The sequence below is a fragment of the Ruditapes philippinarum genome, unplaced genomic scaffold, assembly GCF_026571515.1.
Source record: "Ruditapes philippinarum isolate M1 unplaced genomic scaffold, ASM2657151v2 ctg1883_1_1_1_1, whole genome shotgun sequence".
Classification (NCBI taxonomy): Eukaryota; Metazoa; Mollusca; class Bivalvia; order Venerida; family Veneridae; genus Ruditapes; species Ruditapes philippinarum.
The window spans coordinates 68379-96367 of NW_026861194.1; the positions used below are offsets into that span (position 1 = coordinate 68379).

Consider the following 27989-nt stretch of genomic DNA (forward strand, 5'->3'; position numbering starts at 1 on the left):
TTTATTTAAATTGTGTTGAAACTGAATATTAAAGTATCTAGTTACATCAAATAAACTATCATCTTTACATTTGACTTTACAATGGGAAAACACTCTTCATTCTTGAAGTAAAATTTCATATACTTAAAAAGAGAGAAAAAATCTTAAGACCTGCCCACACGTGTATAGTTTGTATCTTGTGCTGAAAAGACTTATAAAAATAGTTTTGCCAAAGTATTAAAGGAAATAAAAATAGTGACACTTCAGAAATATAATCAGTTGATCATTTAATTACCATATGCACATTTAACGCAACCACTTACACATGAGCATAAACACTTCCTTTTCTAATACATACTTCTAGGCAATAAAAATATTTATTAATTTCACTGATATAAAAAGCATAAGGCACCTTAGAAACAATCTTCATTCAACTTTATAGACGGCAATTCAACAATAACCAAAGAAATTGTACGAAAGCTACAAAAGACAATAATTTATGTTCTAGTTGACCTTTCAACAAATAAACACTTGTTTTTAACAAAAGGGCTGTTATCACAAAATTTACATACCATCAAACAAAGAGTGTTGTGTTTATAGTATGTTAAGATTTCAATGCTGTAAATCTTAACTCCTCTACTTATAATGGCCGAAAATTTACAAATTTAAGACCCTTTAAAAGCATTTGAAATTATATTGGTAATTGGTAACGAAATGTGATATTTATAGACTTCTTTTTGTCGCGGTTTATATCACATAGACATTGTTCAGGTAATACGACGCACTTTACATATGAGCCGCGTCATGACAAAACCAACATAGTGCGTTTGCGACCAGCATGGATCCAGACCAGCCTGCGCATCCGCGCAGTCTGATCAGGATCCATGCTGTTCGCTATCAGTTTCTCTACTTGTAAAAGGGTTGATAAGCGAACAGCATGGATCCTGATCAGACTGCGCGGATGCTCAGGCTGGTCTGGATCCATGCTGGTCGCAAACCCATTATGTTGGTTTTGTCGTGACGCGGCTCATATATTTAAATGGTGAATAATGACTTTACTGGTCTCTCCATGTCCTATTATGGGCACAAATGTGTACAAGGATAAAACTGTGTGAATTTACCTGTTATATTTGTTCAAGTTTCCAAAAATTAATACATTGAGAGGCAAAAGATGGTTTAACAAACTGTTTTATAGTAGGTATTAATGAATTCTTCGACCGATACAAACTTAAAACTGAATATTTCTTGTAAATTTTCAGTAAATTTCAAATTTTTGTGAAATAAAGAAACAATTAGAAAACTTTCAAAGAATTTTACTGATTGACTTATACTTATATATAAAGATAGACTTGTAAAGCCTTTAAATAACTTGTCTAGTTTTTACAAAAAATCCATTCACAAAATTTACATAGGTGTAATAGTGTTAGTAAGTCAACTTTACTTTTTTCTGACAATTTATATATTATTTTGACCCTTACCACTCTAAATATCTTAAATAGACTTGTCCATCTTTCAATCTGGACAAAACCATTCATGATTTTTGGGGTTTTCATATTACACATACATATACCTACTTCTACTCATAAAGTACAAATAGTAAAACCACTTAATCACAACAATGGCCTATTATTTCTCTTCTATAAGGACAAGATTAAAATACCAAACAAATTTGCTATTCAGTCAGACTCAAGTACTAAAGTAAAGATTTTGAAAGGTTAGTAACTTAAATTGCAAAGTAGAAAAAAGTTGCTCAGTGATCTTTAGTCACTACCAACTTATTGATTCACAGACCGAAAACATCATAATATATGTAGAAATACAAGTTTATCATTTTCAAAGGACTGACTTCATTTTTTTTTTTAAATCTTGATGTTTCTCAATAGCCATGTAGCTCAATTATTAGCCATAGACCCAAACTGTCATTTTTTAATATTTTAATCTCATCCGTATACTGTAACATAAGTTCTGCATACATGAAAAGCATATAATAAGATGGATGGAGTACATAATTATAACATCGACATAACAGATTACAGAAAAATATTTACAGCAAAATGATCCGCACACAGAAAATGAAGGTTACATCTGCATTACTCAATTGCATGAATCTACGCATGGATTCAATATTTTTACTAGAGCTTCATGGATTATATTCAGGTACGACTTAAAATCGTTACCTTAGTGCAGTAATGGGTTACCTCCTATTAGATTATATAAGGGGTTAACCCATTACTGCACTAAGGTGACAATGTATGACTGGCCAGCTTTAACAACTTTACATTTACAATGAAGATAGATAAGAAATATTGAAGAATGTGAACATAACAATTCACAACCATGTGTTAGAATAGCTTCATCACTGAGGAAAATATCTGCTTGTTGTTTTTTGTTTAAGTTACATTAAACAAACTAAGCATTTCAAGGTCAGCTAAACAAAAGCACTAATATCATGTCTAAAGTAAAGATACAATAAAGATGAAGTGACTTCGGTCAAGGCAAATAAATTGAGTTAGCCCTGCCAACATAAATTACCATTAATATCATTCTAAATTGAAGTATTTGAATGTGTCACCTCCATATTTCACATCAACAACAATGTTGATTAGTGAATAATTCAATATTAAAAAAAAAAAATATCATTTCCTAAAACTTGCATAAATATATTTTTATCACTCATCTGCAAGGAGATAGCTTTAAAGATGTTTCAATAATTAGATACAGCCGCAATTGTTTGGGAAATTATCCACTTTAAAAACTTATATAACAGCCAATCTTGATTGATGTCAAGGCATGCATGAGTAATATGTGCATTTAAGGAATGCGGACCGCAATGAACATGAATTCAAGGTGGCATATTGAAATCTGATGTGAAATAATTTCGTCATAGTGGAAAACACTCTTACGGTACATGACATATACATGCTACAAAATTAATAAGTATCCGAAAACTGCTAAAAGTTAGCGAGACTCCTTTCCGATAATCATGATACTATCCCACAAAAACCGATATTAAATGCTTCATTGGGGTCCGTAATCCTTAATTATAAGACCATAAAGATATATTATAACAAGACATGAAATAAAGAACCACAAAAATATTCACAAAATGATAGGAAAACAAATAATAATACTAAAACTAAAAACTTATTTTAGACTCTGATGATATTTTTATCCATGATACATACAATATAACATAACTACATATATGATCTTCAATTCTGGAGGAAAAACAAAGAATAAAACCTATGTACAATGATTCCAATGTTCTAGTTTCTAAATTTTCAGGCACTGTACGCATCCTCCATTGCCCATGAAAAGCATGTTACTTCTTACCATCTTAAAATCTTGATGATATATTTATATTTTACTCTTTCTTGTTAAGTTTCACTTTCAGATGAAAAACAGTTATTAATTAATAATTACTTCAAAACACTTTTTTCTAAAATTATTTTTGTGTCATTTACTGGTGTTACTATTTTTAGATATGATGTTGTTGTTGGTGGTCATCTATTGATCATATCCGGCATGGTACTGGTTTGTGGCTGCCATAGCAACTGTGGTGCCTGAAATAAAAGATATAAATATTTCATTTCTCACTCAAAGTGCCTCGGCATAAAATTTAATAAAGTACATATTTTAGTACTTGTAACAATGAAATAAATGTGTAATAAATACTACATAGATATCCCTTGACTTACCCCACATCATAGGTAATATTGTACGTGTCCTACTTTGAATTTCAAATTGTCCATTACTAAGTTTATTATGGACTTAATTATAAATTTAGAATTTTTTCACAAGATTGTTGGAACTGTTCACCCATAACCTTGGCATTGGGATATTCAGTGATGTAAAATTGTAAAAAAATGTGAAAAAAATTCATGACTGAAATTTTGCAGTGAATTATTATCACTGTATAGGATAGCATCTTTAAACATTTAAGCACTGTAACAGTGAAGAAGCCCTAATGTTTTCAAAAATTTCAGAAATTGCTATTCAATATTTTTTTGTTTATACAGAATTTATTTTAGTTCAATTGTGTTGGAAGCTATAAGCTTATAGACACATTTTTAATTCCATTCTGGAACCAACCAGTATTGAGCAATGAGTGTCAAGTTTCTTGCTCAAGTAAACAATGACTTGCCCCTGACGGGGTTTGAACCCATGCGGCTAGCGATCATTAGATTACTAGTCTGCGTGAACCACTCGGCCATGCCATGACTATTTTTAATTTGTAACTTTCAATTTGGAATTTTTTCCTGTGGATTGGAAAATAAAATTGTTTCCTGTGGATTGGGAAAATAACATACTATTTTCAAATCGGAGAATGATTGAATATAGACTATGTGATAAGCCAAAAGTAATCCTTAAAATACAGAAGCTAAAATGAACCCTTTATCTGATGAACTTGAGTCACTGCAATAGTGATTTGCCCAGCTTTATATAATTATATAAACTAATTAAGTGTTACATATGTAAAAATTTGTGTCTGCATAATTATGCTACTTTGAGGCATTTTTAACACAATAATGTTGAGGTCAAAATCTGGATACCCCATAATAATTTTAAGACAATGAAAACCAATGAGTTAACAAAAGTTGTCATTTCTCTTGTAAAACAACTCAAAGGTCAAGAAAATATATAAACCATCAATTATATGATTAAGTTAATATCTTAACTCATTTTTATCTAAATACTTGTCAAAACTTCAAATTTATGATTTTGGCATTGAACGGTCAGATCAAAAACTTCTAATCCATCTATTTAATAAACTTAATGATAGAGATATTACACTACTGCAGAACCTCTAGATTTCAATCTCTTAACACACTACCAATGTTTATAATAACAGTTTATGCATTTCTCGGCTTAATGCCCAAAATACAAAAAAAAACAATCAACATTTTAAATGCAACTTGTCGGGGAAAAAAGCAGTCATGTTTTAACAAGAATAACACAGCAGTATGGACTATGGTATGTAAACTATAAGAGTCTCTTAAAGCTACTATCACCCCACACATTGTAGTTTGGGCCTTTTTTGAGATAAAATGTCTCTCAAAAGATAAAATTTCACCACATTTGTTCATTTATATGAAACTAGATCGATTAATAGTCATGTCTTGTCCGACCAAAAAAACATCTAAGTAAAGTATGTGCAATATCTATTCTGCTGTAATTTTAATAATAAATGTTGGCAAGTGTGAGATTGACATGATATCCTTCATACTAGACCATCCTTAAAAAAATGTTTGTTTGCAGTAACCCGACCCACAATTTTCAAGTTGGGTAGGTAGGTCGATTTTTTTTTTTTTATATTGAACTGTACTCCCAAATAAATATGGAATTTCAAAAAAAGGCTGGACAATATATGCTTTGATAATCTGGTAACAATTAATAAATTGATAACTGAATTCTAATTTAATAAGAACTACATTTTATTTCTTCTATTAAGCTTTAAAAGAACGAAAACAAAGCACAAGGCATAATTTTCTGATTAAAAAAAAAAATTTTTTTTATCCAGACCATGAAAAAAAATTTGAGTAGGGGCAAATTTTGTGAGTCGGTCGCGTTACTGCAAACAAACATTTTTTAAGGATGGCCCTATTATATTTATATGAGCAGTTAACAAAATGTTCTAAAACAAAATATTATTATTCATCAATTGTCATATACTAAATTTAAATGATAATACTAAATCACTTAAAGTTTCATCAATATTATTTTTTTTAAAGCAATATTTTACAAAAATATCTAAATGATGAATTTCTATTGTTTTTATCAGTATTTGAAATACTTGGGGAAAATATGCCTACTGTAGACAAGTCCACTTTATTATATTTATTCTCTAATAGCAATGAAGCATGAAAATAAGTCTGCAGAATTCTGCAAATTAATAGGTGAAAAAAGTATTTTTTATATATCTAGTCTACACATGCTGTGGTCTATATCAACAAAAGAGCACCACAAAGGCAGGGCAATGTATGCCCGACTGTTAATTCATCTGGGTAATCAAAAATACATGTTATCTTTCAATCAAGGTACAATGTAAAGACCAAATCAAGAAACTTTTCTGAAAAATGTCTTATCTTAATTATAAAATGTGATACTGTATGACCTACGAGGTGGAGGCATTTTTTACCCTAAGTGCATGATTCTGCCAAATATTGAGGCATAGTAATTCATCCACAAAAAATAAGATGCGTTTTCCTACACCTTGGTCTACATGATGCAAGGGAATCCCTGGGCAAGATCAATATTAACCTGAGTCATGATTAATAACTTTTGTTGGAATCTACAAATTGATGGCGAATGTCAAATATCTTAGCTCTAGGCTTTGTACATGTAGTTGCACACAATAAGACTTAAATGTGTTTTCCTCCCCAGGGCAGGCAAATTTTAACCCCAGGGGCATGATTTATATCAATTTTGTTTACATTCACAAAGTAATGTTTCATGGTAAGTATCTTAGCTCTTGGCATTGTAGTTTAATATACAAGACTATTATCTGAATTAAGTGAGCCAACAATGACCCAAGAGGCATGATAAATACCAGTTTTTTAAAGGCCAACAAGGCAATGCTACATGTCAAATATCGAAGTTCTAGGCATTGTAGTTTCACCAAAAAAAGACTTTTAAGTGTCTTCCTACACAAACTATATTAACTAAGTGATCCCCAGGCAGGGCCAATATTGACCCATGGGGCATGATAACCGATAACACCAGTTATTTTGTGGTACACAAAGTAAAGTTACATGCCAAATATCTAAGCTTTGGACACTGAAGTTTCACACAGTAAGTCTCAGATACAAAGTGAACATGAAATATTGAAATTGATACAAAATGTGTGACCTTTAAACCAGAGAAACATCAAAGCCTCTCTCATCATTGATAACATTTCTGCCAAACAGTTTCCATTTCCTTCAAACGGTTCCAAAGATACAGACTGGACAAGAAAACTGCTAACAGAAGGACTGACGACCCGGGATGCATAACATAATATGCCAATTTTTTTTTCAGGTGTATAAAAAGGCAGCAAACAACCAATAAATTGCAAACAGGATGTTGTAATATTTTTACACAAGTTACATGTTTGAACAATCTTGACTATTGCAATAAATTTGACATTTCAGTCTAATAAAACTCAGTCATGCAAATATGAGAAAGGTATGTTTCACTGTTTTTTTTGTTTTTTTTTAGTTTTTTCGTTTTGTTTCACAGGGTTTTTTTCCCAGGATTTTGGGAACATGACCCATACCCATAGAATTGGGAATTTCAGCCATGTTTTGTTAAATGCATGACATAAATTTAACAATGATTAATTGAATGCAAGGAATCACTGTCTAGGATGACATTTTGAAACATTTAAGCAGAAGCCCTTATTTTCAATGATTTTAGAATTTGTTATTCAATATTTTTATTTGTAACTTTAAATTGGGAATTTTTTTCCAGTGGATTGGAAAAATAATATACTATTTTCAATTGGGAATATGACCGAATATCGGCTATAAAATAAGCCAAAAAAAATCCAACTTTCATTAATCTGGCCCTATGGGTTACCAAATTTATTCATTAAAATGACATTATGCCAATCAAAGGGTATATACTAGTGAGAAAACAGGTGAAAGTCAAAATAAGTCTACATAATTTTACCATAATTATTTTCAATTTACAACTCAGTGAGTGCAATAGCTTATATAATCCCTATTCTTCCAATAGTCAAGCCTAAATCAAAACATTTTCCATTTTTTAGCTTAATTTTGATGAAAGCTAGTATGCAGCTTTTGTCAACAATCTCTTGATATGTTTCTAGAAATTTACTTCCTGTAATACTTGTGTCATATATGAGGAAAAATGGATGTGACCGAAGTATTCCCCGCGTTGAAATGCAGACGTGTTATCCACCCCTACCATAATTATTGTGTTAAGTGACTACATCTTTCTCCAATGACATAAATACATTTACAAATGGCTTTAATTACTATCCATATTTCATATTTTTCTAATTTAAATGTAGGTGTGTCACCTTGATTAACTGTCAACACAACACACCCTACAACTAAAATGTGAACACTATACATATGTGCAAGGATTAATTTAGAAAGACTGAACTGTATTTTGTATTGACAAAATAATACAAATGTATACAACTGCCACCCTTTTAACAGTTTTATCATTTAAGAAACTCCTTAGTGACCTACAATATCAATTCACTTATATGCAATTTAAAAGTATGATGATAAAGACATTCCATTCCGTCACAATGCGCATGATATTAAATTTCAAGAACATTACTTGCGCTCTGTTAACAAAACAAAATACACGTAGCAATAAAAACAATTATGTTCAAAAGAGTTATGATTATATAACCATATTTGGAAGTTTTTCAAAACAAGATTTTTATCAAAGTATTGAAATATTCATCTTCGTCCAATCTTTAAATCACTGTTTCAGTATCTTCAAAACATATTTATTCGACCTTGATTATTCGACCTTGATTGTCAAACAAGTTTCTTCAAGTTGAGAGAATATACTTCCTAACTGGTATAACCAATACTGGTAACATAATTAAAGAAAACAACAGTGACCTCTTATGGAGCTAAAACCCTAAAGACCAGCTTTAAAACTTTGACAATTCCCCCTGCAATGACCCTTGCCAAACTGGGTACCGGGTTGGTAAGTAAAATATGTTATCTTTTTATCTACAACATTTTTTTTTTATTGACACATAGCTAAATAGCATGGATTTAACAAATTGTGTGGAGACCTTTATTTAAATTCCTAGTTAGATGTACAATGCAAAAACATGAGACGATTGTATACATAAAGAAGTGGTCCTTAATGACAGACTCTCCTTACGGGCTATTAAGAGAAGTAGGGGGCAATGTAACTGTAAACAGAACTAAAGAGAACAATAAATTTCATTCTGTAACAAAAGAATAAGAGACCATGGCCCTCTATTAAACAAAAGAAAATAACAAAAGAAATGGCCCCTTAGTGGCTTAGTCCATTTAATTGGAACGGACGTATTAGTAAATAAAGTACATGTATATTACTTTCATATTTGTCAATTGTTTAATGTTAGGCTTTGTTAATTGCATTTGAATATGTCATTAGGTCCAGGCTCTGTTTATTAAAGAAGAATGATTCATGTGGTGGTTACATAGATTGTAATATACAGAAATAATAACAGACCACATGATCATCAAAATATATTTGCTATGAATGAGTTGAATAATAACTCAACATTTAACAAAACCAGGACATAACACAGAGCTGGCTACATTTTCAGATTCTACTAAAACACTTATACATGTATAACTTATAAACTTTACACAATACTTACTAGGTGGGGCAGCTGTATGGATTACCACAGGGGCTGGGGTCTTCCTGCAACATCCACAGCAGCAACAACAACAACAGGTACAGATTCCGATTATAATGAGCAATCCCACAATGCCAGACACAATCGGCACCCACCTAAAATTCAAAAAAGAAAATATGTAAAACATTTATCAGTCCATGAGATAGCTTTTACAAGATAGCATTCTCTCAGTATTTTTGGTCAAAATGTACCTGTAGATAAAAATAATAAAAAGTTCCTCTGCAGGTAGTTTTTTCCCCAGAATATCAAAATTCAACACTGGATGAGTTTTCTTCAAATAAAGTGGCTACATGCCTACCAAGAAAGCGTACATGTCGATGATTTTGTGAGAGTCTCGTATTTTCTATAATTTTACCCAAATGATTCAATCAATGAGAACTTTCTGAACAATCAATTGGGTAATGATTATGTACATTCACACACACCTCTGGTGCTTTATAACTGACACAGTGCCAGCTAGACTTCTGGGTGCTGTTTTAACAATGGCCATACGCCTAGTCGTAGCTTAGATTTGGTAGTATGACCAATCTGACCCTCACAGCGTGTTTCATCAACATGGTCACAGCTAAGACATTGTAGATAAACATCCTAACTCTACAACTGCTTCAGGCCAGTCATAAGTAGGATTGCAGTTACGACCGTTTTTGTTGATAAAACGGCACCCTGGTGCTTAGAGTACACAACTCTTTCTTCTGAGGGTCACTGATAAGGACTATTCCCAAACCAAAATTTTTATCCAAAATAAGTGGAAAAGTCCAAGGATAGTAGGTCAATAACTGTGTGCATTCATTGGAATCGTAAAGTAAACCTTAAAATACAGACCCAACTAGAGGACCATTCAGGTTTTTATCAGATACATCTACAACATAAAACATCTTAATATTTAGAACTATATTTTGTCATTATATGGGTGTGCATGCTTACCAATGATTTCTTTAATATTTTTTTTTTAATTTCTCATGCATTTTGTCATATTGTTACAAAAACTCTTCCTTTTTTGTGAAAAGCTTTGTTTATTCACTTTTTTCGCTTAAAAGTAAACCATTTCTCTATGCTGGTAAAATGAACAAGTCAAGTCCAAGTGAAAGCAGGATTATATTTATTGCAGTAAATCAAAATAATGCATCATTTTATTCTCTATCAACAGTCAAAACCAAAGTAAAATCCTTAACAACTTCAACAAATACATTTCTGCAATTACTAACTAACTCAACTCAACCAACTCCAACTCACTCCAAAACTCCTCAAAAACCCCAAAACTAACCCAGCTAGAAAAGTTCCCAGCTTATATACCCTTCTGTTTGCGCAGCTAGGGTGGTGTGCAAAAGTAGACTGTTGCGCGACCTCTTATTGCGCGACCTCTCCAGTTTTGCACACAACTCATTGTGCCACCTGAATGTTGCGCGACCTTTTAAAATGCTGACAATGCCTTAACAATGTTCAAAATGGCCTGCAACTGGTTCAGGTATACAGACTGTTGTACAATACAAACATTAGTACAAAAATACATAATAGTTATATAATTTTACATGTTTGAACACTCAATAGGATAATAATTATCTGTCCAATAATGCATCTTAATAGTGCAAAATATACTTGCAGTAATAAAGATATATGTACTATATATGGCTTATAAGACCAATACATTTACTACTGATTGACATTTCTATAAACTTATAATACTGACTGATAATTCATTAAACAACAGAAATATAATCTCTCCAGCTTTACAACATACAGCTCAACATTTGAACCAAGTAACCTGTACATAGATAAAGCTGTGAGTAAGGAATCCCATTCATAAAATCTGATATGACCAAATTATGCTTTGTTAACAACAATTGAGATGCTGAAGGGCTAAAAATAACTTAAACCTTGTACTTTTAGTCTGCGCGACCTCTTATTGCGCGACCTCTCCATATTTGGAACTAGCATGCCTGGGAAAGCTGATTCTGCGCGACCTTTCCTATTGCCCGACCTTAAGTGTCGCGCGACCTTTGTCTGCGCGACCTTTCCAAATTTGGAATGAGGTATGCTCATAATCTAAAAATAACAGAGCTGTGCCAATATTCTGGACTGTTAATGACTCAATTGTTTTACAACAAAAATGAGTAAAAGTTAACATAAACATTTTAACCAGCTTAGAAATATTGTCCAGATTTACCATCCTAAAAGAATACTCTTCTAGTAAAAGATTAGTTTCAAATTTCATAACACTCTCCCACCTTTGGACTTTGCTTACTCCGGAAGCAAAACCAATTAATTTACACATGTTAAATTTTTAAATTTGAAGCAAACCTTGATAACTCTTGTTAAGTGAAATTGAAATAAAAATAAAAGAATAATATTGGTACTAAACAATACATGTGAAAAACTACTAAGTGTTACTAAACAATACATGTGAAAAACTACTAAGTGTTATATGATATTATGCAGATTAACATAAGCAAAACTAAACAAATTAACAAATAAGCATAATGGATTTTTATGAAATATAAAACATAAGTATTCTACTGTTCAATTAGATAAAATCCCATAACAGTTTTCCCTGTCTCTTCAATTTAATTCACAATCTCCAACACACTTTTGTTAAGTTCAGTAAGACATTTTAGAAAGTCACTCATTGCTTGTTTTTTTTCTGTTTGAATATGTTTAATTTCTTTTTGAATGTGCGAAGTTAAAGTTCTTTGATAGTCTTGAATGCAAGCTGCACTATTGTTTATTTCTTCCTGTAATATTAATTGTGTTTTATTTACTTCTTGTGTTAATATGTCAATTTTCTTTTCAATGTTTTCCAAACGTTTTTCAACTGATATTTCGCTACATGATTTAGTGTGAGTCACTTTCTGCCGCTTTGTCGGATGTGGAATGTCCTCATCATTTGATAAGTTCAGTTGTGGTATACGAACCTACCCAATTTGAGAACTTATACACTTTTTCAGAAGAAATGTCACCATTTGGGTACAGACCTCCTGCATGTGATGTCTGTGCCATATCCTTCTCTTTGGTGGCATCACTTAAATCAATGTTATCCGCAGCACCAGACTTAGGCGCACTTTTCTCTTTCGGTGCCCTAAGTCTTCTCACAGAAACAAATTTCTCACAACCACGAAATTTCTGTTCAATTTGCCTGAGAAACGCTCCCAGATACAACGCAAAAACAAACAGAAAATTCAGCACTGATGCAGAACAGTCCCTAACTAAGTCGGCAGGAACACCTTTTCCTCTGACTCGCTTGACTTTCTTAGACACCAGTGGAACCACATCATCAAAATCTGCAAGTTCCGACCACTGTTCATGCTTTTTCACACATTCTTTACAACCGCCACACGGAAGCTCACTTAGAATTGAGTGACCACTATAACAAGTACACGAACAAGGGTCACACGGAATCCTCGACAAAAAGTCAGCATTTGCATGCTTAGTTCCCTTGCGATGCTCTAGCTTAAAGTCATATTGTGATAGCACTTCAAGCCATCTAGCCATCTGATTTTCTGGTTCTTTGAAGGACATAATCCATCTTAATGAAGAATGATCACTTCTCACTAAGAACGAACGTCCTAACAAATACTGTTTAAACATAGTAACAAATGTAACAACTGCCAACAGTTCCCGACGTGTTACACAATAGCGTCTTTGAGCCTTATTCAAGCTTTTGCTCGCATATGCTATTGGCTTCTCGATACACTGTCCAAGTTTTTCACTAAACTGCATTTGCGACAAAACTCCTCCTATACCGAAATTCGACGCATCGCAATCAAGTATGAATAATCCATCATCTTGAGGGTATGCCATGACTTCATCACCAGTCAATGCACTGCGTAAATCGTCGAAACTTTTCTGACATTCATCAGACCATTCAAATGGTTGTCCGGCCTCCAACAACCTATTTAATGGCCTAGCTCTTGTGGAAAAATCACGAATATATATCCTGTAGTATGAACAAAAACCAAGAAAGGATCGCAGAGTTGTTAAATCGTGCGGCCTTTCCCAATTTGCAATACAACTAACTTTAGACTTTTGAGGGCTTATTCCCTCCTTACTAAACTACATGTCCTAAGAATGACACTTCAGTTTTTAACAGAAAACATTTGCTTGGCTTCAATTTCATTCCATACTCACACAAACGTGTTAAAACTGTATCAAGCCTATCTAAATGTTCTTCAAATGTGCGGCCAAAAATAATCAAATCGTCAAGGTATATCAGCAAAATTTCCCACTGAAGACCTCTCATTACTAATTCCATACATCCTTGGAAGGTTGACGGTGCATTACATAATCCGAACGGCATTACCAAATATTCAAATAAACCGAATTTTGTAGTGAAGGCTGTCTTTGGTCGATCAGCCTCATCAACTTCAATCTGATAATAGGCTGACAAAATATCCAAGCACGAAAAATATGATGATCCCCCTAAACTTTCCAAACAATCACTAATATTAGGTAAGGGGTATGGATCTTTTTCTGTTACGTTGTTAAGTTGACGATAATCCACACAAGGTCGTGTTGTTCCATCACGTTTCCTGACATATACTAATGGAGACGCCCAAGGAGAATTACTTTCCTGAATAACATTGGCCGCTAACTGATCTTTAATTATTTTCTCTTCTTCATTTGTGAAAGCTTTTGGTGGGCGCCTAGGGCGTTGCTTAATAGGCTTTGCTGCCCCAGTATTGATGTTGTGCTTTATTACAGATGTACGATCGAAATCATTTGGTGACTTTGCAAACACATTTGAATGCTTAATCAAAAGATTCTTAAGTTTCACTCTTTGATCATAATTAAGATTTTTCACTGAATTTTCATAAAGCTCATTTAAATGAGATGGAAGCTTTGAGTCACACTTTTCATTAACAAAACACTCATTTTTCTCACAAAAACTAACTTTTTCAGCATTCTCAATATATCCAAGAGTAGTATTAGCTTCAATTTTTACATTTTCATTGCTAATATTCATTAAACGAATTGGAACACAACCATTTTTAGAATGAGGGTTGACCAGCGTATGGCCAACAATTAAGCTATTTTCACTATCATCACCTTTTTTTAATGGCGTAACAATTCCAAACTCGGTATCAATTTTGCCGCCAGAACAACTTCCTTCTATTATCACTTCACTATTTGCTGGTACAATGACTGACTTTGAACTTTTGACACGCATCACTTTGAAAACTGAAGATTCCATTAACGTAGGATACTTCTTTCCATTTAGACGCAAACCTTTTTCTGCACTTAACACAAAATTATTTTCTTGTAGAAAATCAAGACCTAAAAGACCATCTTCTTGAATTGGTGCAATAAACACATTGAACTTAAATATATCCTTATGAATTTTAAAACACATCACAGTTTTACCTAAAATAGGGAGATACCCTTCATTTGCAACTTCAAGCTTAAAATTTGGATCAATTTTCTCCAATGATGGACGAATATCAGAAGGCACACTATGATAGATATTAGAAGAAACAATAGTAACAACTGCTCCAGTATCTACTACTAAATTTGCACTGATATCACCAAATTTCACAGGTAATAACAAAGATAATCCATTGCAGGTATCATTAAAATGAATTTTTATCACTTTTTCACTATGATTTTGGACTAACGCAAGGCTGTCTGCCTTAGTCCCACCTAGTTTTCCGCTTTATTTTTATCACTCTGCTGACTCGTGCAATCACGTGCATAATGACCTAAATTATGACACTTATAACACTCAACAGTAGATAAATCCCTTCTTTTGAATTTTTCTGGCTGCATATCTTGCTTTTTAATGGCAGACAGAATTTCATCAAATTTTTTATCTATTTCTTTCTTGAAAGACAAAAACTGCTCTTGAGAAACATTGTTGTTGCCTTGTCGAACCATTCGAACTTTGGTGTTTGCCTTAGTTTCGTCCTTCAAACTATAGTACGTCTCCAGAATCTCACGTGCATTTTCGATACTGGTCGGATCCTTCATCCCTATAGCCAGAGCCATCTGGGAGTCACCCAGACCTCTAATAAAATGCCGTAAACAAATTGTACCAATAGTATGATCATCTGCAGTTGGGTAGCCCTTTCGAACCAGACGCTTTATATCTGCAACATACTCCACGAGTTTTTCCCTTGAGTGAAGCTTGACATTTTCGAGCTCCATCAGATAAGAGGCAGTAGAACGTCTTTCTACAAATCTTGCTGCTAGACATTGCTCAAGCTGTGTGTAAGATTGTTGAGTTTCAGGACTGACCTGGTTGAATACAAACTCTGCTGCATCGTCCCTCAGACTATTCAGCAAGCGAAATGCCCTCTCTTTATCACTCCATTGGCATGTTTCAGCCAACACAGCAAATTGACGTATGAATGCGGTGTATGACGTTTTACCATCAAAAAGAACCTGGTTTGGTAGTGGAACATTATAATCCCGAGAATTTCTTTGGTTACTTTCTCGTAATGCAATGTTCTGCAGGCGACTAAGTTCAACATCTCTTGATTGTAAAATATTTTGTAATTCATCAATTTCATTTGTCAATACTTGGATTTGTCTGTCTCTATTCATCTGAGTTGTTTGATATAGACTGCTCAAATTTTCCTTATCTCTTCGAAATTGTTCATTTTCACTTTCTATAATTTCTTGTAATCCAACTTTTTCACTTTGTAAAATTTTGACAGTTTCATTTAATTTCTCAATATTTGCCAATGCATTAGTTAAATTAGCTTGTAAATCATCATTTTCATCAATTTTTCTGGAAAGTTGTTGACGTAAATCCATTGTAAGTTCTGAATTTTCAAGACGTGATGCTGATGCAGATCTAGCAGATTTCTTAGGTCCCATATTACTGACTTTCTTCTAAAACCTGAGTGCCATCGTCTAACATAGAAGCACGTAATTTTGCATTATATGATTTTAATTCACTGATTTCATTATTTTTCATTTCTAAAATTTCATTCACTTTGTTACAAAAATCACTAAAAGCACTTGTTAGATTTTCACTATGACTAACTAGTTCTTTGGAGATGTTTCCTATTTCTAAACAGCACAAAGAAACAGTCTGACGCAATGATTCTAATTCCTTTTCCATTTTGTAAGTCCATTACACTCAAAAGTAGAAAATTTCAAAGTCTTTATCCCTGTGCTGAAGCATGTTAAAGTTCTTATCCCGACGCTGCCACCAGTGTTACGAAAACTCTTCCTTTTTTGTGAAAAGCTTTGTTTATTCACTTTTTTCGCTTAAAAGTAAACCATTTCTCTATGCTGGTAAAATGAACAAGTCAAGTCCAAGTGAAAGCAGGATTATATTTATTGCAGTAAATCAAAATAATGCATCATTTTATTCTCTATCAACAGTCAAAACCAAAGTAAAATCCTTAACAACTTCAACAAATACATTTCTGCAATTACTAACTAACTCAACTCAACCAACTCCAACTCACTCCAAAACTCCTCAAAAACCCCAAAACTAACCCAGCTAGAAAAGTTCCCAGCTTATATACCCTTCTGTTTGCGCAGCTTGGGTGGTGTGCAAAAGTAGACTGTTGCGCGACCTCTTATTGCGCGACCTCTCCAGTTTTGCACACAACTCATTGCGCGACCTGAATGTTGCGCGACCTTTTAAAATGCTGACAATGCCTTAACAATGTTCAAAATGGCCTGCAACTGGTTCAGGTATACAGACTGTTGTACAATACAAACATTAGTACAAAAATACATAATAGTTATATAATTTTACATGTTTGAACACTCAATAGGATAATAATTATCTGTCCAATAATGCATCTTAATAGTGCAAAATATACTTGCAGTAATAAAGATATATGTACTATATATGGCTTATAAGACCAATACACTTACTACTGATTGACATTTCTATAAACTTATAATACTGACTGATAATTCATTAAACAACAGAAATATAATCTCTCCAGCTTTACAACATACAGCTCAACATTTGAACCAAGTAACCTGTACATAGATAAAGCTGTGAGTAAGGAATCCCATTCATAAAATCTGATATGACCAAATTATGCTTTGTTAACAACAATTAAGATGCTGAAGGGCTAAAAATAACTTAAACCTAGTACTTTTAGTCTGCGCGACCTCTTATTGCGCGACCTCTCCATATTTGGAACTAGCATGCCTGGGAAAGCTGATTCTGCGCGACCTTTCCTATTGCGCGACCTTAAGTGTCGCGCGACCTTTGTCTGCGCGACCTTTCCAAATTTGGAATGAGGTATGCTCATAATCTAAAAATAACAGAGCTGTGCCAATATTCTGGACTGTTAATGACTCAATTGTTTTACAACAAAAATGAGTAAAAGTTAACATAAACATTTTAACCAGCTTAGAAATATTGTCCAGATTTACCATCCTAAAAGAATACTCTTCTAGTAAAAGATTAGTTTCAAATTTCATAACAATATTTTAAAATTTTTTGTCAACAACCCAACATTTTTACCAGTGGGGACACGCGGTAATGTATATCCCATAACGCCCCAGTTGAAATTTTACAAGATTTCAGGATGTGGTTGGGAGTCAATTCAATGCTGATTTCCACACAATTTTCGGGGGTTTTTTTCTTTAAAAAAGGCTTAAGTTGATGTCCACCTCTCAGAAGGGTCAGCCTACATACTATCAAAATCCCATATGGGGGTCATGACCCTCAACCTCCCAACTTCCCACCTCTGGATCCAGGCATGGCTTTACCTATTTGTAAGTATACTAAAATATAGAGCTAAGACAGGGAACTTAATATTGTGCCAACTTGGTAATCTAAATATAGAACAAGAGCTGTCTGTAGGACAGCACGCTCGACTATTCTAAGTGCTTGATAGTAAAAGAGCCTTGATAATGTTAAATTTTTTAAGTTCACAAAAGGGCTAATTTTTTTTTATAAATTCATGTTATAGGCCTTAGAGAGAGTCTAATTATACAGTATTGACTTGACTATTCGGAAGGTAATGTCACAAGGGTGTTTTATTGAGTATAATAATACTAACTAGAACTATCACTAAATGTGATTAATACCCCCACAAGTCTGCTTCGGAAATGAGGATGTTACTAGTAACAGAATACCTTGTAATAGAATTAAAACATAGAGTTATGGTTGTGGGCAATTAAAGATAATTGTTGTTCATGTATGTTGCATTTCCTTTCAATGTGGTTGGCCATTGATGAAGTTTAATTGAATTACTCTGTAATAAGTCCAGAAAGACAAAGAAAAAGAACAAAGGGCAATAACTCTATAAATACTGAAGATAGAGTTATAGTTCTTGTGCACTGCACTTCCTCTTATTGTGCTTGACCATTGTATGAAGTTGTTTTGAATTCCAACCAGTACGTTTTAAGTTATGCTCCGGACAAGGAAAAGTATCAAAGGGCAGTAACTCTGTATTTTGTCAAAATGGAGTTATGGCTCTTGTGCACTGCACTTCCTTTTAATGTCCTTGACAACTGTATGAAGTTGTACTGAATTCCAAACAGTAGTTTTCAAGTTATGCTCTGGACAAGGAAAAGTAACAAAGGGCAATAACTCTGTAATTAGTCAAGATGGAGTTATGGTTCTTGTGCACTGCACTTCCCCTTATTGTGCTTGACCATTGTATGAAGTTGTTTTGAATTCCAACCAGTAGTTTTCAAGTCATGCTCTGGACAAGGAAAAGTAACAAAGGGCAGTAACTCTGTAATTAGTCAAGGTGGAGTTATGGTTCTTATGCACTGCACTTCCTCTCAATGTGCTTGACCATTGTATGAAGTTATAATGAATTCCAACAATAAGTCTTCAAGTTATGGTCCGGACAAAAGAAAGCAATGGAAAAGTAACAAAGGGCAATAACTCTGTAATTAGTCAAGATGGAGTTATGGTTCTTGTGCACTGCACTTCCCCTTATTGTGCTTGGCCATTGTATGAAGTTGTTTTGAATTCCAACCAGTAGTTTTAAAGTCATGCTCTGAACAAGGAAAAGAAACAAAGGGCAGTAACTCTGTAATAAGTCAAAATGGAGTTATGGTTCTTGTGCACTGCACTTCCTCTCAATGTGCTGGACCATTGTATGAAGTTATAATGAATTGCAACAATTAGTCTTCAAGTTATGGTCCGGACAAAAGAAAGCAATGGAAAAGTAATAAAGGGCAATAACTCTGTAATTACTTTAGATAGAGTTATGGTTCTTATGCACTGCACTTCCTCTCAATGTGCTTGACCATTGTATGTAGTTATATTGAATTCCAACCATAAGTCTTCAAGTTATGGTCGGGACAAAAAAAAGAAGGCAATGGAAAAGCAACAAAGGGCAATAACTCTGTAATTACTTTAGATAGAGTTATGGTTCTTGTGCACTGCACTTCCCCTTATTGTGTTTGACAATTGTATGAAGTTGTTTTGAATTCCAACCAGTAGTTTTAAAGTTATGCCACGGACAAGGAAAAGTAACAAAGGGCAATAACTCTGTAATTAGTCAAGATAGAGTTATGTTTCTTACGCACTGCACATCCTCATAATGTGCTTGACCATTGTATGTAGTTATATTGAATTCCAACCATTAGTCTTCAAGTTATACTCCGGACAAGGAAAATGCAACGGACAAAAAAAAAGCAATGGAAAAGCAACAAAGGGCAATAACTCTGTAATTACTTTAGATAGAGTTATGGTTCTTGTGCACTGCACTTCCCCTTATTGTGTTTGACAATTGTATGAAGTTGTTTTGAATTCCAACCAGTAGTTTTCAAGTTATGCCCCGGACAAGGAAAAGTAACAAAGGGCAATAACTCTGTAATTAGTCAAGATAGAGTTATGGTTCTTGTGCACTGCACTTCCTCTCAATGTGCTTGACCATTGTATGTAGTTATATTGAATTCCAACCATTAGTTTTCAAGTTATGCTCCGGACAAGGAAAATGCAACGGACGTCTGGACCGACCGACCGACCGACCGCCCGACCGACCAACCGACCGACCGACCGACCGACCACCGGGTGACTCCTATATACCCCCCCAAACTTCGTTTTTGGGGGTATAATTAGTAATTACCTATGAATACATAAATTTGACAGAAAAGGTACAAAGGCTTTTTATTAAGATGTTTTATCAAGTAAATCACTGCTTTATTATTATGAATGCATAAAATTGTCCCAAAAAGGCACAAACCCTTCAGTAGTTATTGAGATAACAGCTTACAAGCAAAACTTTACCATGAATTTCTAAGTTGAAAAAGGGGAGAAAAATCAGCCTAAATGCAAGATAGAATTATGGATCTTTGTCATTCTACAATTATGACCCTAAATGCATATGTGAAGTTTTAAATAAATATCTTTAATAGTTATTGAGATATGTAAAACTTGCATGTAAACATTAACCAAGAGACTAAGTAGAAAAGGGGATATGAATCAGCCTCCAATTATGACCCTAAGTGCATGTGTAAAGTTTCAAGTAAATATCTTTTAAGACCTTTAACCAAAATTTCTAAGTTTCAAAGGGGCAAATAATTCTGCAAATATTGCAGGCAGAGTTATGCAATTTTGCAAACTGATGTACATTGTTACTATAAAAAAGTATTTTAAATTTCAATTGAATATCTCAAGCAATAATTCAGATATATTTGACTTAACAAAAACACTTTAACCAAAATTTCTAAGTTCCAAAGGGGCATAATTCTGTCAATATTGTAGGCAGAGTTATCCAACTTGTCAATCTGATGTACCTTGTTACTATAAATAAGTATTGTAAGTTTCAATTGAATATCTCAAGCAATAATTGAGATATTTGAATTTACAAAAAACTTAAACCAAAATTTCTAAGTTAAAAAGGGGCATAATCCTGTCAATATTGTAGGCAGAGTTATCCAACTTGTCAATCTGATGTACCTTGTTACTATAAATAGGTATTGTAAGTTTCAATTGAATATATCAAGCAATAATTGAGATATTTGACTTTACAAAAAACTTTAACCAAAATTTCTAAGTTAAAAAGGGGCATAATTCTGTCAATATTGTAGGCAGAGTTATCCATCTTGTCAATCTGATGTACCTTGTTACTATAAATAAGTATTGTAAGTTTCAATTGAATATCTCAAGTAATAATTGAGATATTTGACTTTACAAAAAACTTTAACCAACGCAGACGCCGACGCGGACGCGGACGCCGACGCCGGGGCGACTACAATAGCTCTCATATTCTTCGAATAGTCGAGCTAAAAACACAAAAACAACTTACATGTGTTCTTGAACCCAGTCGCGGACACAATCATCATTCTGATTTTGTGTTGCTGGAATCTGCCTCATAGGATCATTGCAACACTGCTTGTATTGTTTTGCTAGTGTTAAACAGCAATAATCTGCACATAGCTCAGCCTTATGGTAATCACCATTTCCATCAGTGTAACTTCCACAGCAGTCACCTGCTTCTGATCCGTGACCTGTTATTTAATATAAATTCCTCAATTATAAATAAGAAAGGCATTATTTAAACTAAGAAATTTCATAATATTATCCAACTGTCAACATACTACACAACCTAAAACAAGATATGTTTGTAAAACATGTATGCCCCCTATCAGCAGCCAATTAGTCATGTGATAAGGTTATAATGCATGACTTCTGACCCAGTGATCAAACAATTAATAAGGGTTATCAAGTATCTACTGGTCATGACCTTAACCTTTGACCCCTTGACCCAAAACTCAATAGGGGTCATCTGCTGGTCACGACCAATCATCATATAAAGTTTGAAGTTCCTAGGCCTAAGCGTTTTTAGTTAATTGATCAGAAACCGTTTTTACCTACAAGGTCAATGTGACCTTGACCTTTGACCCCTTGACCCCAAAATCAATAGGTCATCTGCTGGTCATGACCAATCACCATACCAAGTTTGAAGTTCCTAGGCCTAAGGGTTCTTAAGTTATTGATCGGAAACTGTTTTAACATACAAGGTCAATGTGACCTTGACCTTTGACCCCAAAATCAATAGGGGTCATCTGCTGCTCATGACCAATCACCATGCCAAGTTTGAAGTTCCTAGGCCGAAGCGTTCTTTAGTTATTGATCAGAAACCGTTTTTACTTACAATGTCAATGTGACCTTGACCTTTGACCCCTTGATCCCAAAATCAATAGGGGTAATCTGCTGGTCATGACAAATCACCATACCAAGTTTGAAGTTCCTAGGCCTAAGCGTTCTTAAGTTATTGATCAGAAACCGTTTTTACTTACAAGGTCAATGTGACCTTGACCTTTGACCCCTTGACCCAAAACTCAATAGGGGTCATCTGCTGGTCACGACCAATCATCATACAAAGTTTGAAGTTCCTAGGCCTAAGCGTTTTTAGTTAATTGATCGGAAACCGTTTTTACCTACAAGGTCAATGTGACCTTGACCTTTGACCCCTTAACCCCAAAATCAATAGGGGTCATCTGCTGGTCATAACCAATCACCATACCAAGTTTGAAGTTCCTAGGCCTAAGGGTTCTTTTGTTATTGATCAGAAACCGTTTTTACCCAAGAGGTCAATGTGACCTTGACCTTTGACCCCTTGACCCCAAAATCAATAGGGGTTATCTACTGATCATGACCAATCACCATACCAAGTTTGAAGTTCCTAGGCCTTAAAGTTCTTTAGTTATTGATCGGAAACCGTTTTTGCTTACAAGGTCAATGTGACCTTGACCTTTGACCCCTTGACCCCAAAATCAATAGGGGTCATCTACTGATCATGACCAATCACCATACCAAGTTTGAAGTTCCTAGGCCTAAGAGTTCTTTAGTTATTGATCGGAAACCGTTTTTGCTTACAAGGTCAATGTGACCTTGACCTTTGACCCCTTGACCCCAAAATCAATAGGGGTCATCTACTGGTCATGACCAATCACCATACCAAGTTTGAAGTTCCTAGGCCTTAAAGTTCTTTAGTTATTGATCGGAAACCGTTTTTGCTTACAAGGTCAATGTGACCTTGACCTTTGACCCCTTGATCCCAAAATCAATAGGGGTCATCTACTGATCATGACCAATCACCATACCAAGTTTGAAGTTCCTAGGCCTTAAGGTTCTTTAGTTATTGATCGGAAACCGTTTTTGCTTACAAGGTCAATGTGACCTTGACCTTTGACCCCTTGACCCCAAAATCAATAGGGGTCATCTACTGGTCATGACCAATCACCATACCAAGTTTGAAGTTCCTAGGCCTAAGGGTTCTTTAGTTATCACTCGGAAACCATTTGGTCTACGGACCGACGGACCGACAGACCGACGGACCGACAAGTGCAAAGCAATATACCCCCTTTTCTTCGAAATGGGGGCATAATCATGAGTAGGTTTTTATGGCTTTAGTGTTTTCTGGACATGTATTTTTCTAAATAGGGACTCATGTCTGATAGGAATAATTATGGCAAGTAATTAATTAAAGTTACACCAATGTATTGACAGTTCTTACTATTCTTAGAGGACATTTTTATCTGTCACTAGCCTAGTTGATGTCAACATTTTTATTTGCGTTGTGTTTGCTTGGAATTCATTTTTCTGATTTGACCCACCCAATCTCAAATTAACTATATCATGTATATACAAGCAAGTTTTTTTGAAACATTTTCCTATGTTCAGATAAAAAAGATATCTTAATAAATTAAGTTACAAACAGTAAAGAAATACAACCAGAATTAAGTACACTGTTTGCTGCATATTAAAGTTGCTGTTCTGAGTATTTATTTGATTAAATTATAAAATTTTCCAAATTCATAAAGGGCCATAGTTCAGTCAAAATCCATGACAGAGTATAATGGCCTAAATTTATGACCCTGCAGATATGAGTAAGTTTGCTGTGAATACCTTTTAATTAGTTGTTTTAATATTGCACGAAAAACTTTAACCAAAAACATTTCATGGGTGCAAGTTAAAAATTCTGAAAAACCTGAACTATTTGTTTGTTCTTTTCTCTCTCTTTTTCTTAATTATATAAACAAAAACATTTCAACACAAAAAGAAATGTGCATTCATATATTGTTTCCACTATTTAATATTGTGGTTCCAACAGTAAAGAGTGATAAAACAAACCAATATATAAATAAATTTTCAAAATTGAGTTGATTTGTACCGAGTTTACGTTTTAATTAGGGCTGAGCTGACCCTGATTCCATACAAACAATAAATTGTTTTCAAAAAAGATAATTAAAACAAGCCTGGTTATGTTTCACAGTAAGTTTGTTTTTCATATGATTTGGATCGTCTGCGTGCATTTAATTCTTTTTCCCGCTGGATCCATACTTGATGGATTTTCTACATATGCATACAGTGCAGAAAGCTACGCCGGGAACGTCTGGCTTTTCCAGCCAGTTAAACAGTTTCCGTAGTTATCCCCGTTTCGATCACATACAGACAACCATTCCCATCTTCATTTATTTTTTGAGGTCTTCTCGATATCTTTTGTATTAAATCCTTCGTGTAGAAACTTCTTTTTGACTTACAAATTGTACAATTACTTTCTGTTTACATATTACTCTGTAGCCGAATCGGTAACGAAGCCGCTTTTTCATTTGATGATTATAATTAGCGCGCCAATCTAAATTGTTGTAATAAATTCACGGATAAAATTGCATGCTGGGATTAATAATACATGTTTTCGTAAACATCTCGTATATCTTCGGAAACTATCGGCAGTTTCCGCGAAAGTTTACTATTGACGCTTCGAGAACAACCGTGAGCATCCGTATGTTATATAGCGTTCTCGATTATGAACTTCTAATCGGTGGTACTTCTCAGTTCGAAAGAGTAGACCCGCACCATACCTCTCCAAATATCTCAACGGATTTACGTGATTTGCAAAAAGGATCTCTCCGACACATGAAAAACCGGAACTTCCGGCACATGCCGGAAAACTTGCACCCATGCATTTAAAGTTTAGAAAGGACCATAATTCAGTCAAAATCCATGTAAGAACTATGTACCTTGGACAGTAACCTCTGGTTATGACCCCAAAGACATGCATTAAATTCAAGGGAATTATCTTCAGTACTTTTATTATTAACTTTTTCAGATTGATGTTGCATGCAAAACCTTAACCAATAATTTTCTTTGTTCAAAAAGGGCCATTATTCTGAAGAAAAAAAAACCTCATACTAGAGTTACGGGCCTTGGACCTCCAAGTATTATGCACTTAAATGAGTGTATGAAGTTACAAGCAACTATCATTAAGAAGTGGTTGATATGAAGATGCATGCATCATTTATCAGTGTTATGTAGTCCAAATAATTAGCCGCGAAAAAGTTATTTAACATTTTATAGTTATCATTGTGACATTTTACATTTTATATTATCAAGGGTAACATGGTAAATGAAAGATGTATATAGTAATATTTCTCTATAAGCATAATGCACAAATAATCAAGGGCCATAACTCTGTCTTGAAGAGTCTGACTCAAACAAGGCAATGATTTGTGCATCTCCCCATGGTATTGATTGTTCATATAAAGTTTCATTGAATTTCAGCCAGTACTTGCAGAAAAAATAGAGTGAAACAATTGTTGCTCTATATGCATACTGCATAATCAAGGGCCATAACTCTGTGTTGAAGGGTCTGACCAGAACAAGGCAGTGATATGCACATCTCCTCCTGATATTGATGGTTCCCATAAAGTTTTGTTGAATTTCAGGCAGTAGTTTCAAGGAAACAGTGCAGAAACAATTATTGCCCTATATGCACACTGCATAACTAATCAAGGGCCATAACTCTGTCTTGAAGGGTCTTAATTGAACAAGGCAACAATAGAAACATTTCCTCTTGGTATTGATGGTTCCCACAATGTATCTTTGTCAGTAGTTGCAGAAAAATAGCACGGAAAAGATTATTGCTGATGCTCTACAAGCATACTGCATAACTAATCAAGGGCCATAAATCTGTCTTGAAGCGTGTGACCTGAACAAGGCAATGATATGCATATCACTTCTTGGTACCAATGGTTCCCATAAAGTTTTGTTGAATTCCAGATGGCAGTTGCAGAAAGATAGCGTGGAAATAATTATTGCTCTACATGCATACTGCATAACTAATCAAGAGCCATAACTGTCTTGAAGGGTCTGACAAGAACAAAGGATCGTTGCCCATCCCCTTTTAATATTGATAGTTCAAATTAAGTTTCTCTGAATTCCAGCCAATAGTTTCAGAGAAATGACGCAGAAATGATTATTGCTCTATATGCAAATAATGCATACTGTGTAACAAATCAAGGGCCACTACTCTAAGTTAAAGGTTCTGACCTCAACAAGGCAATGATATGCGCATTTCCTTTTCCATTAAGTTTCGTAGAATTCCAGCCAGTAGTTGCAGAAATATAGTGCAGAAACGATTATTGCTCTATATGCATATAGCGTAACTAACCAAGGGCCATAACTGTGTTGAAGGGTGTGAACGGAACAAAGCCAATTTCCTCTTGGTAATGAAGGTTCCCATAAAGTTTCATTGAATTTCAGCCAGGAGTTTCAGAGAAGAAGCGCTGAAACAATTATTGCCCTATATGCACACTACATAAATTATCAAGGGCCATAACTTTGTGTTGAAGGGTTTGACCGGAACAAGGAAGCATAACTCTTTCAATAATAATTTGATTGCTTTAAAAAATTCGAACTTGACCTATGTTTTGATAAACACAATCAATGATTCTAAGATAGATCTATCTTTAAAATACTTCAGTTATCAAATGATGGGCTAAACCGATAATACCACCTGTTAAAATGGGGTTTTTCAGTTATCAAATGATGGGCTAAACCGATAATACCACCTGTTAAAATGGGGTTTTTCAGTTATCAAATGATGGGCTAAACCGATAATACCACCTGTTAAAATGGGGTTTTTCAGTTATCAAATGATGGGCTAAACCGATAATACCACCTGTTAAAATGGGGTTTTTCAGTTATCAAATGATGGGCTAAACCGATAATACCACCTGTTAAAATGGGGTTTAACACTTTAAATAATATTAAATTGGTAGCAGTGAAAATCAAACTTGACCTGCGTAGGCGTTCAGCCAATAATTGACAAATTATCATTAAATACCCTCCCCTTGTTGAAAAAAATCAATGGGAGATTATTTTTGATAATTTGACAATGCACAATTATAAAATCAAGATAATTTTATGATAATTATTGGCAAGAACGCCTGTAGATATAACATAATTACATGCCGATATTACATTCCAAAATATCAACACAATCGCTGAAATCCTTCAAAAAATAAATTGTCTACGGACAGACGGACACTATCAAATACCAAAGCGTGTAAAAAAACAACAACAAAGAAAATACCGCGCATAGATTTATACTTTAATTTTATGATAGGTTTAATTATATAGGTTTAACAGTTTAATAGAGTTGAGATGTACCGTAAGCAAAAAACAGAAAACACAAAGGAGTCGACAAAATAGTCCTCAAACTTTGAGCAAACTTTAAATTAATTTAGCTTATAGATCTACATTAAAAAAGGATATTTACAAACATGAAAAAAGTAGAAAAAGATTACCTGCCAACACAACCAAAATTACGGCGAATGTACAAAGAGTCCACATTTTGCTAAGAGTAAGACACGACTTTAGTATGTTGAGCTAACCTCCTGGAAAACAGAGAATTACTGTACGTTACAGAGCGTGTCTGGGGTATGACAAGGGAAAATACATATA

General features: G+C 34.2%; 1 protein-coding gene across 1 annotated transcript; it reads right to left on the bottom strand.

Moving 5' to 3' along the window:
* On the bottom strand, positions 1 to 27989 carry LOC132714820 (protein shisa-4-like). The gene is made up of 4 exons (XM_060697742.1): positions 27833 to 27989; positions 21544 to 21745; positions 9323 to 9456; positions 1 to 3542 (listed from the first exon to the last, which is right to left on the bottom strand). Exons 1-4 carry the CDS (start codon positions 27876 to 27878, stop codon positions 3487 to 3489), a joined length of 438 nt encoding a protein of 145 aa, XP_060553725.1. The 5' UTR covers positions 27879 to 27989; the 3' UTR covers positions 1 to 3486.

What these genes read in the sequence shown, in the direction of transcription:
- LOC132714820 (XM_060697742.1), bottom strand. Translation starts at nt 27,878, where the DNA reads ATGTGGACTCTTTGTACATTCGCCGTAATTTTGGTTGTGTTGGCAG. An exon ending in AATTTTGGTTGTGTTGGCAG is followed by an intron (nt 21,746 to 27,832) that starts GTAATCTTTTTC and finishes ATTAAATAACAG; the next exon opens with GTCACGGATCAGAAGCAGGT. An exon ending in CCATACAGCTGCCCCACCTA is followed by an intron (nt 3,543 to 9,322) that starts GTAAGTATTGTG and finishes CTTTTATTTCAG; the next exon opens with GCACCACAGTTGCTATGGCA.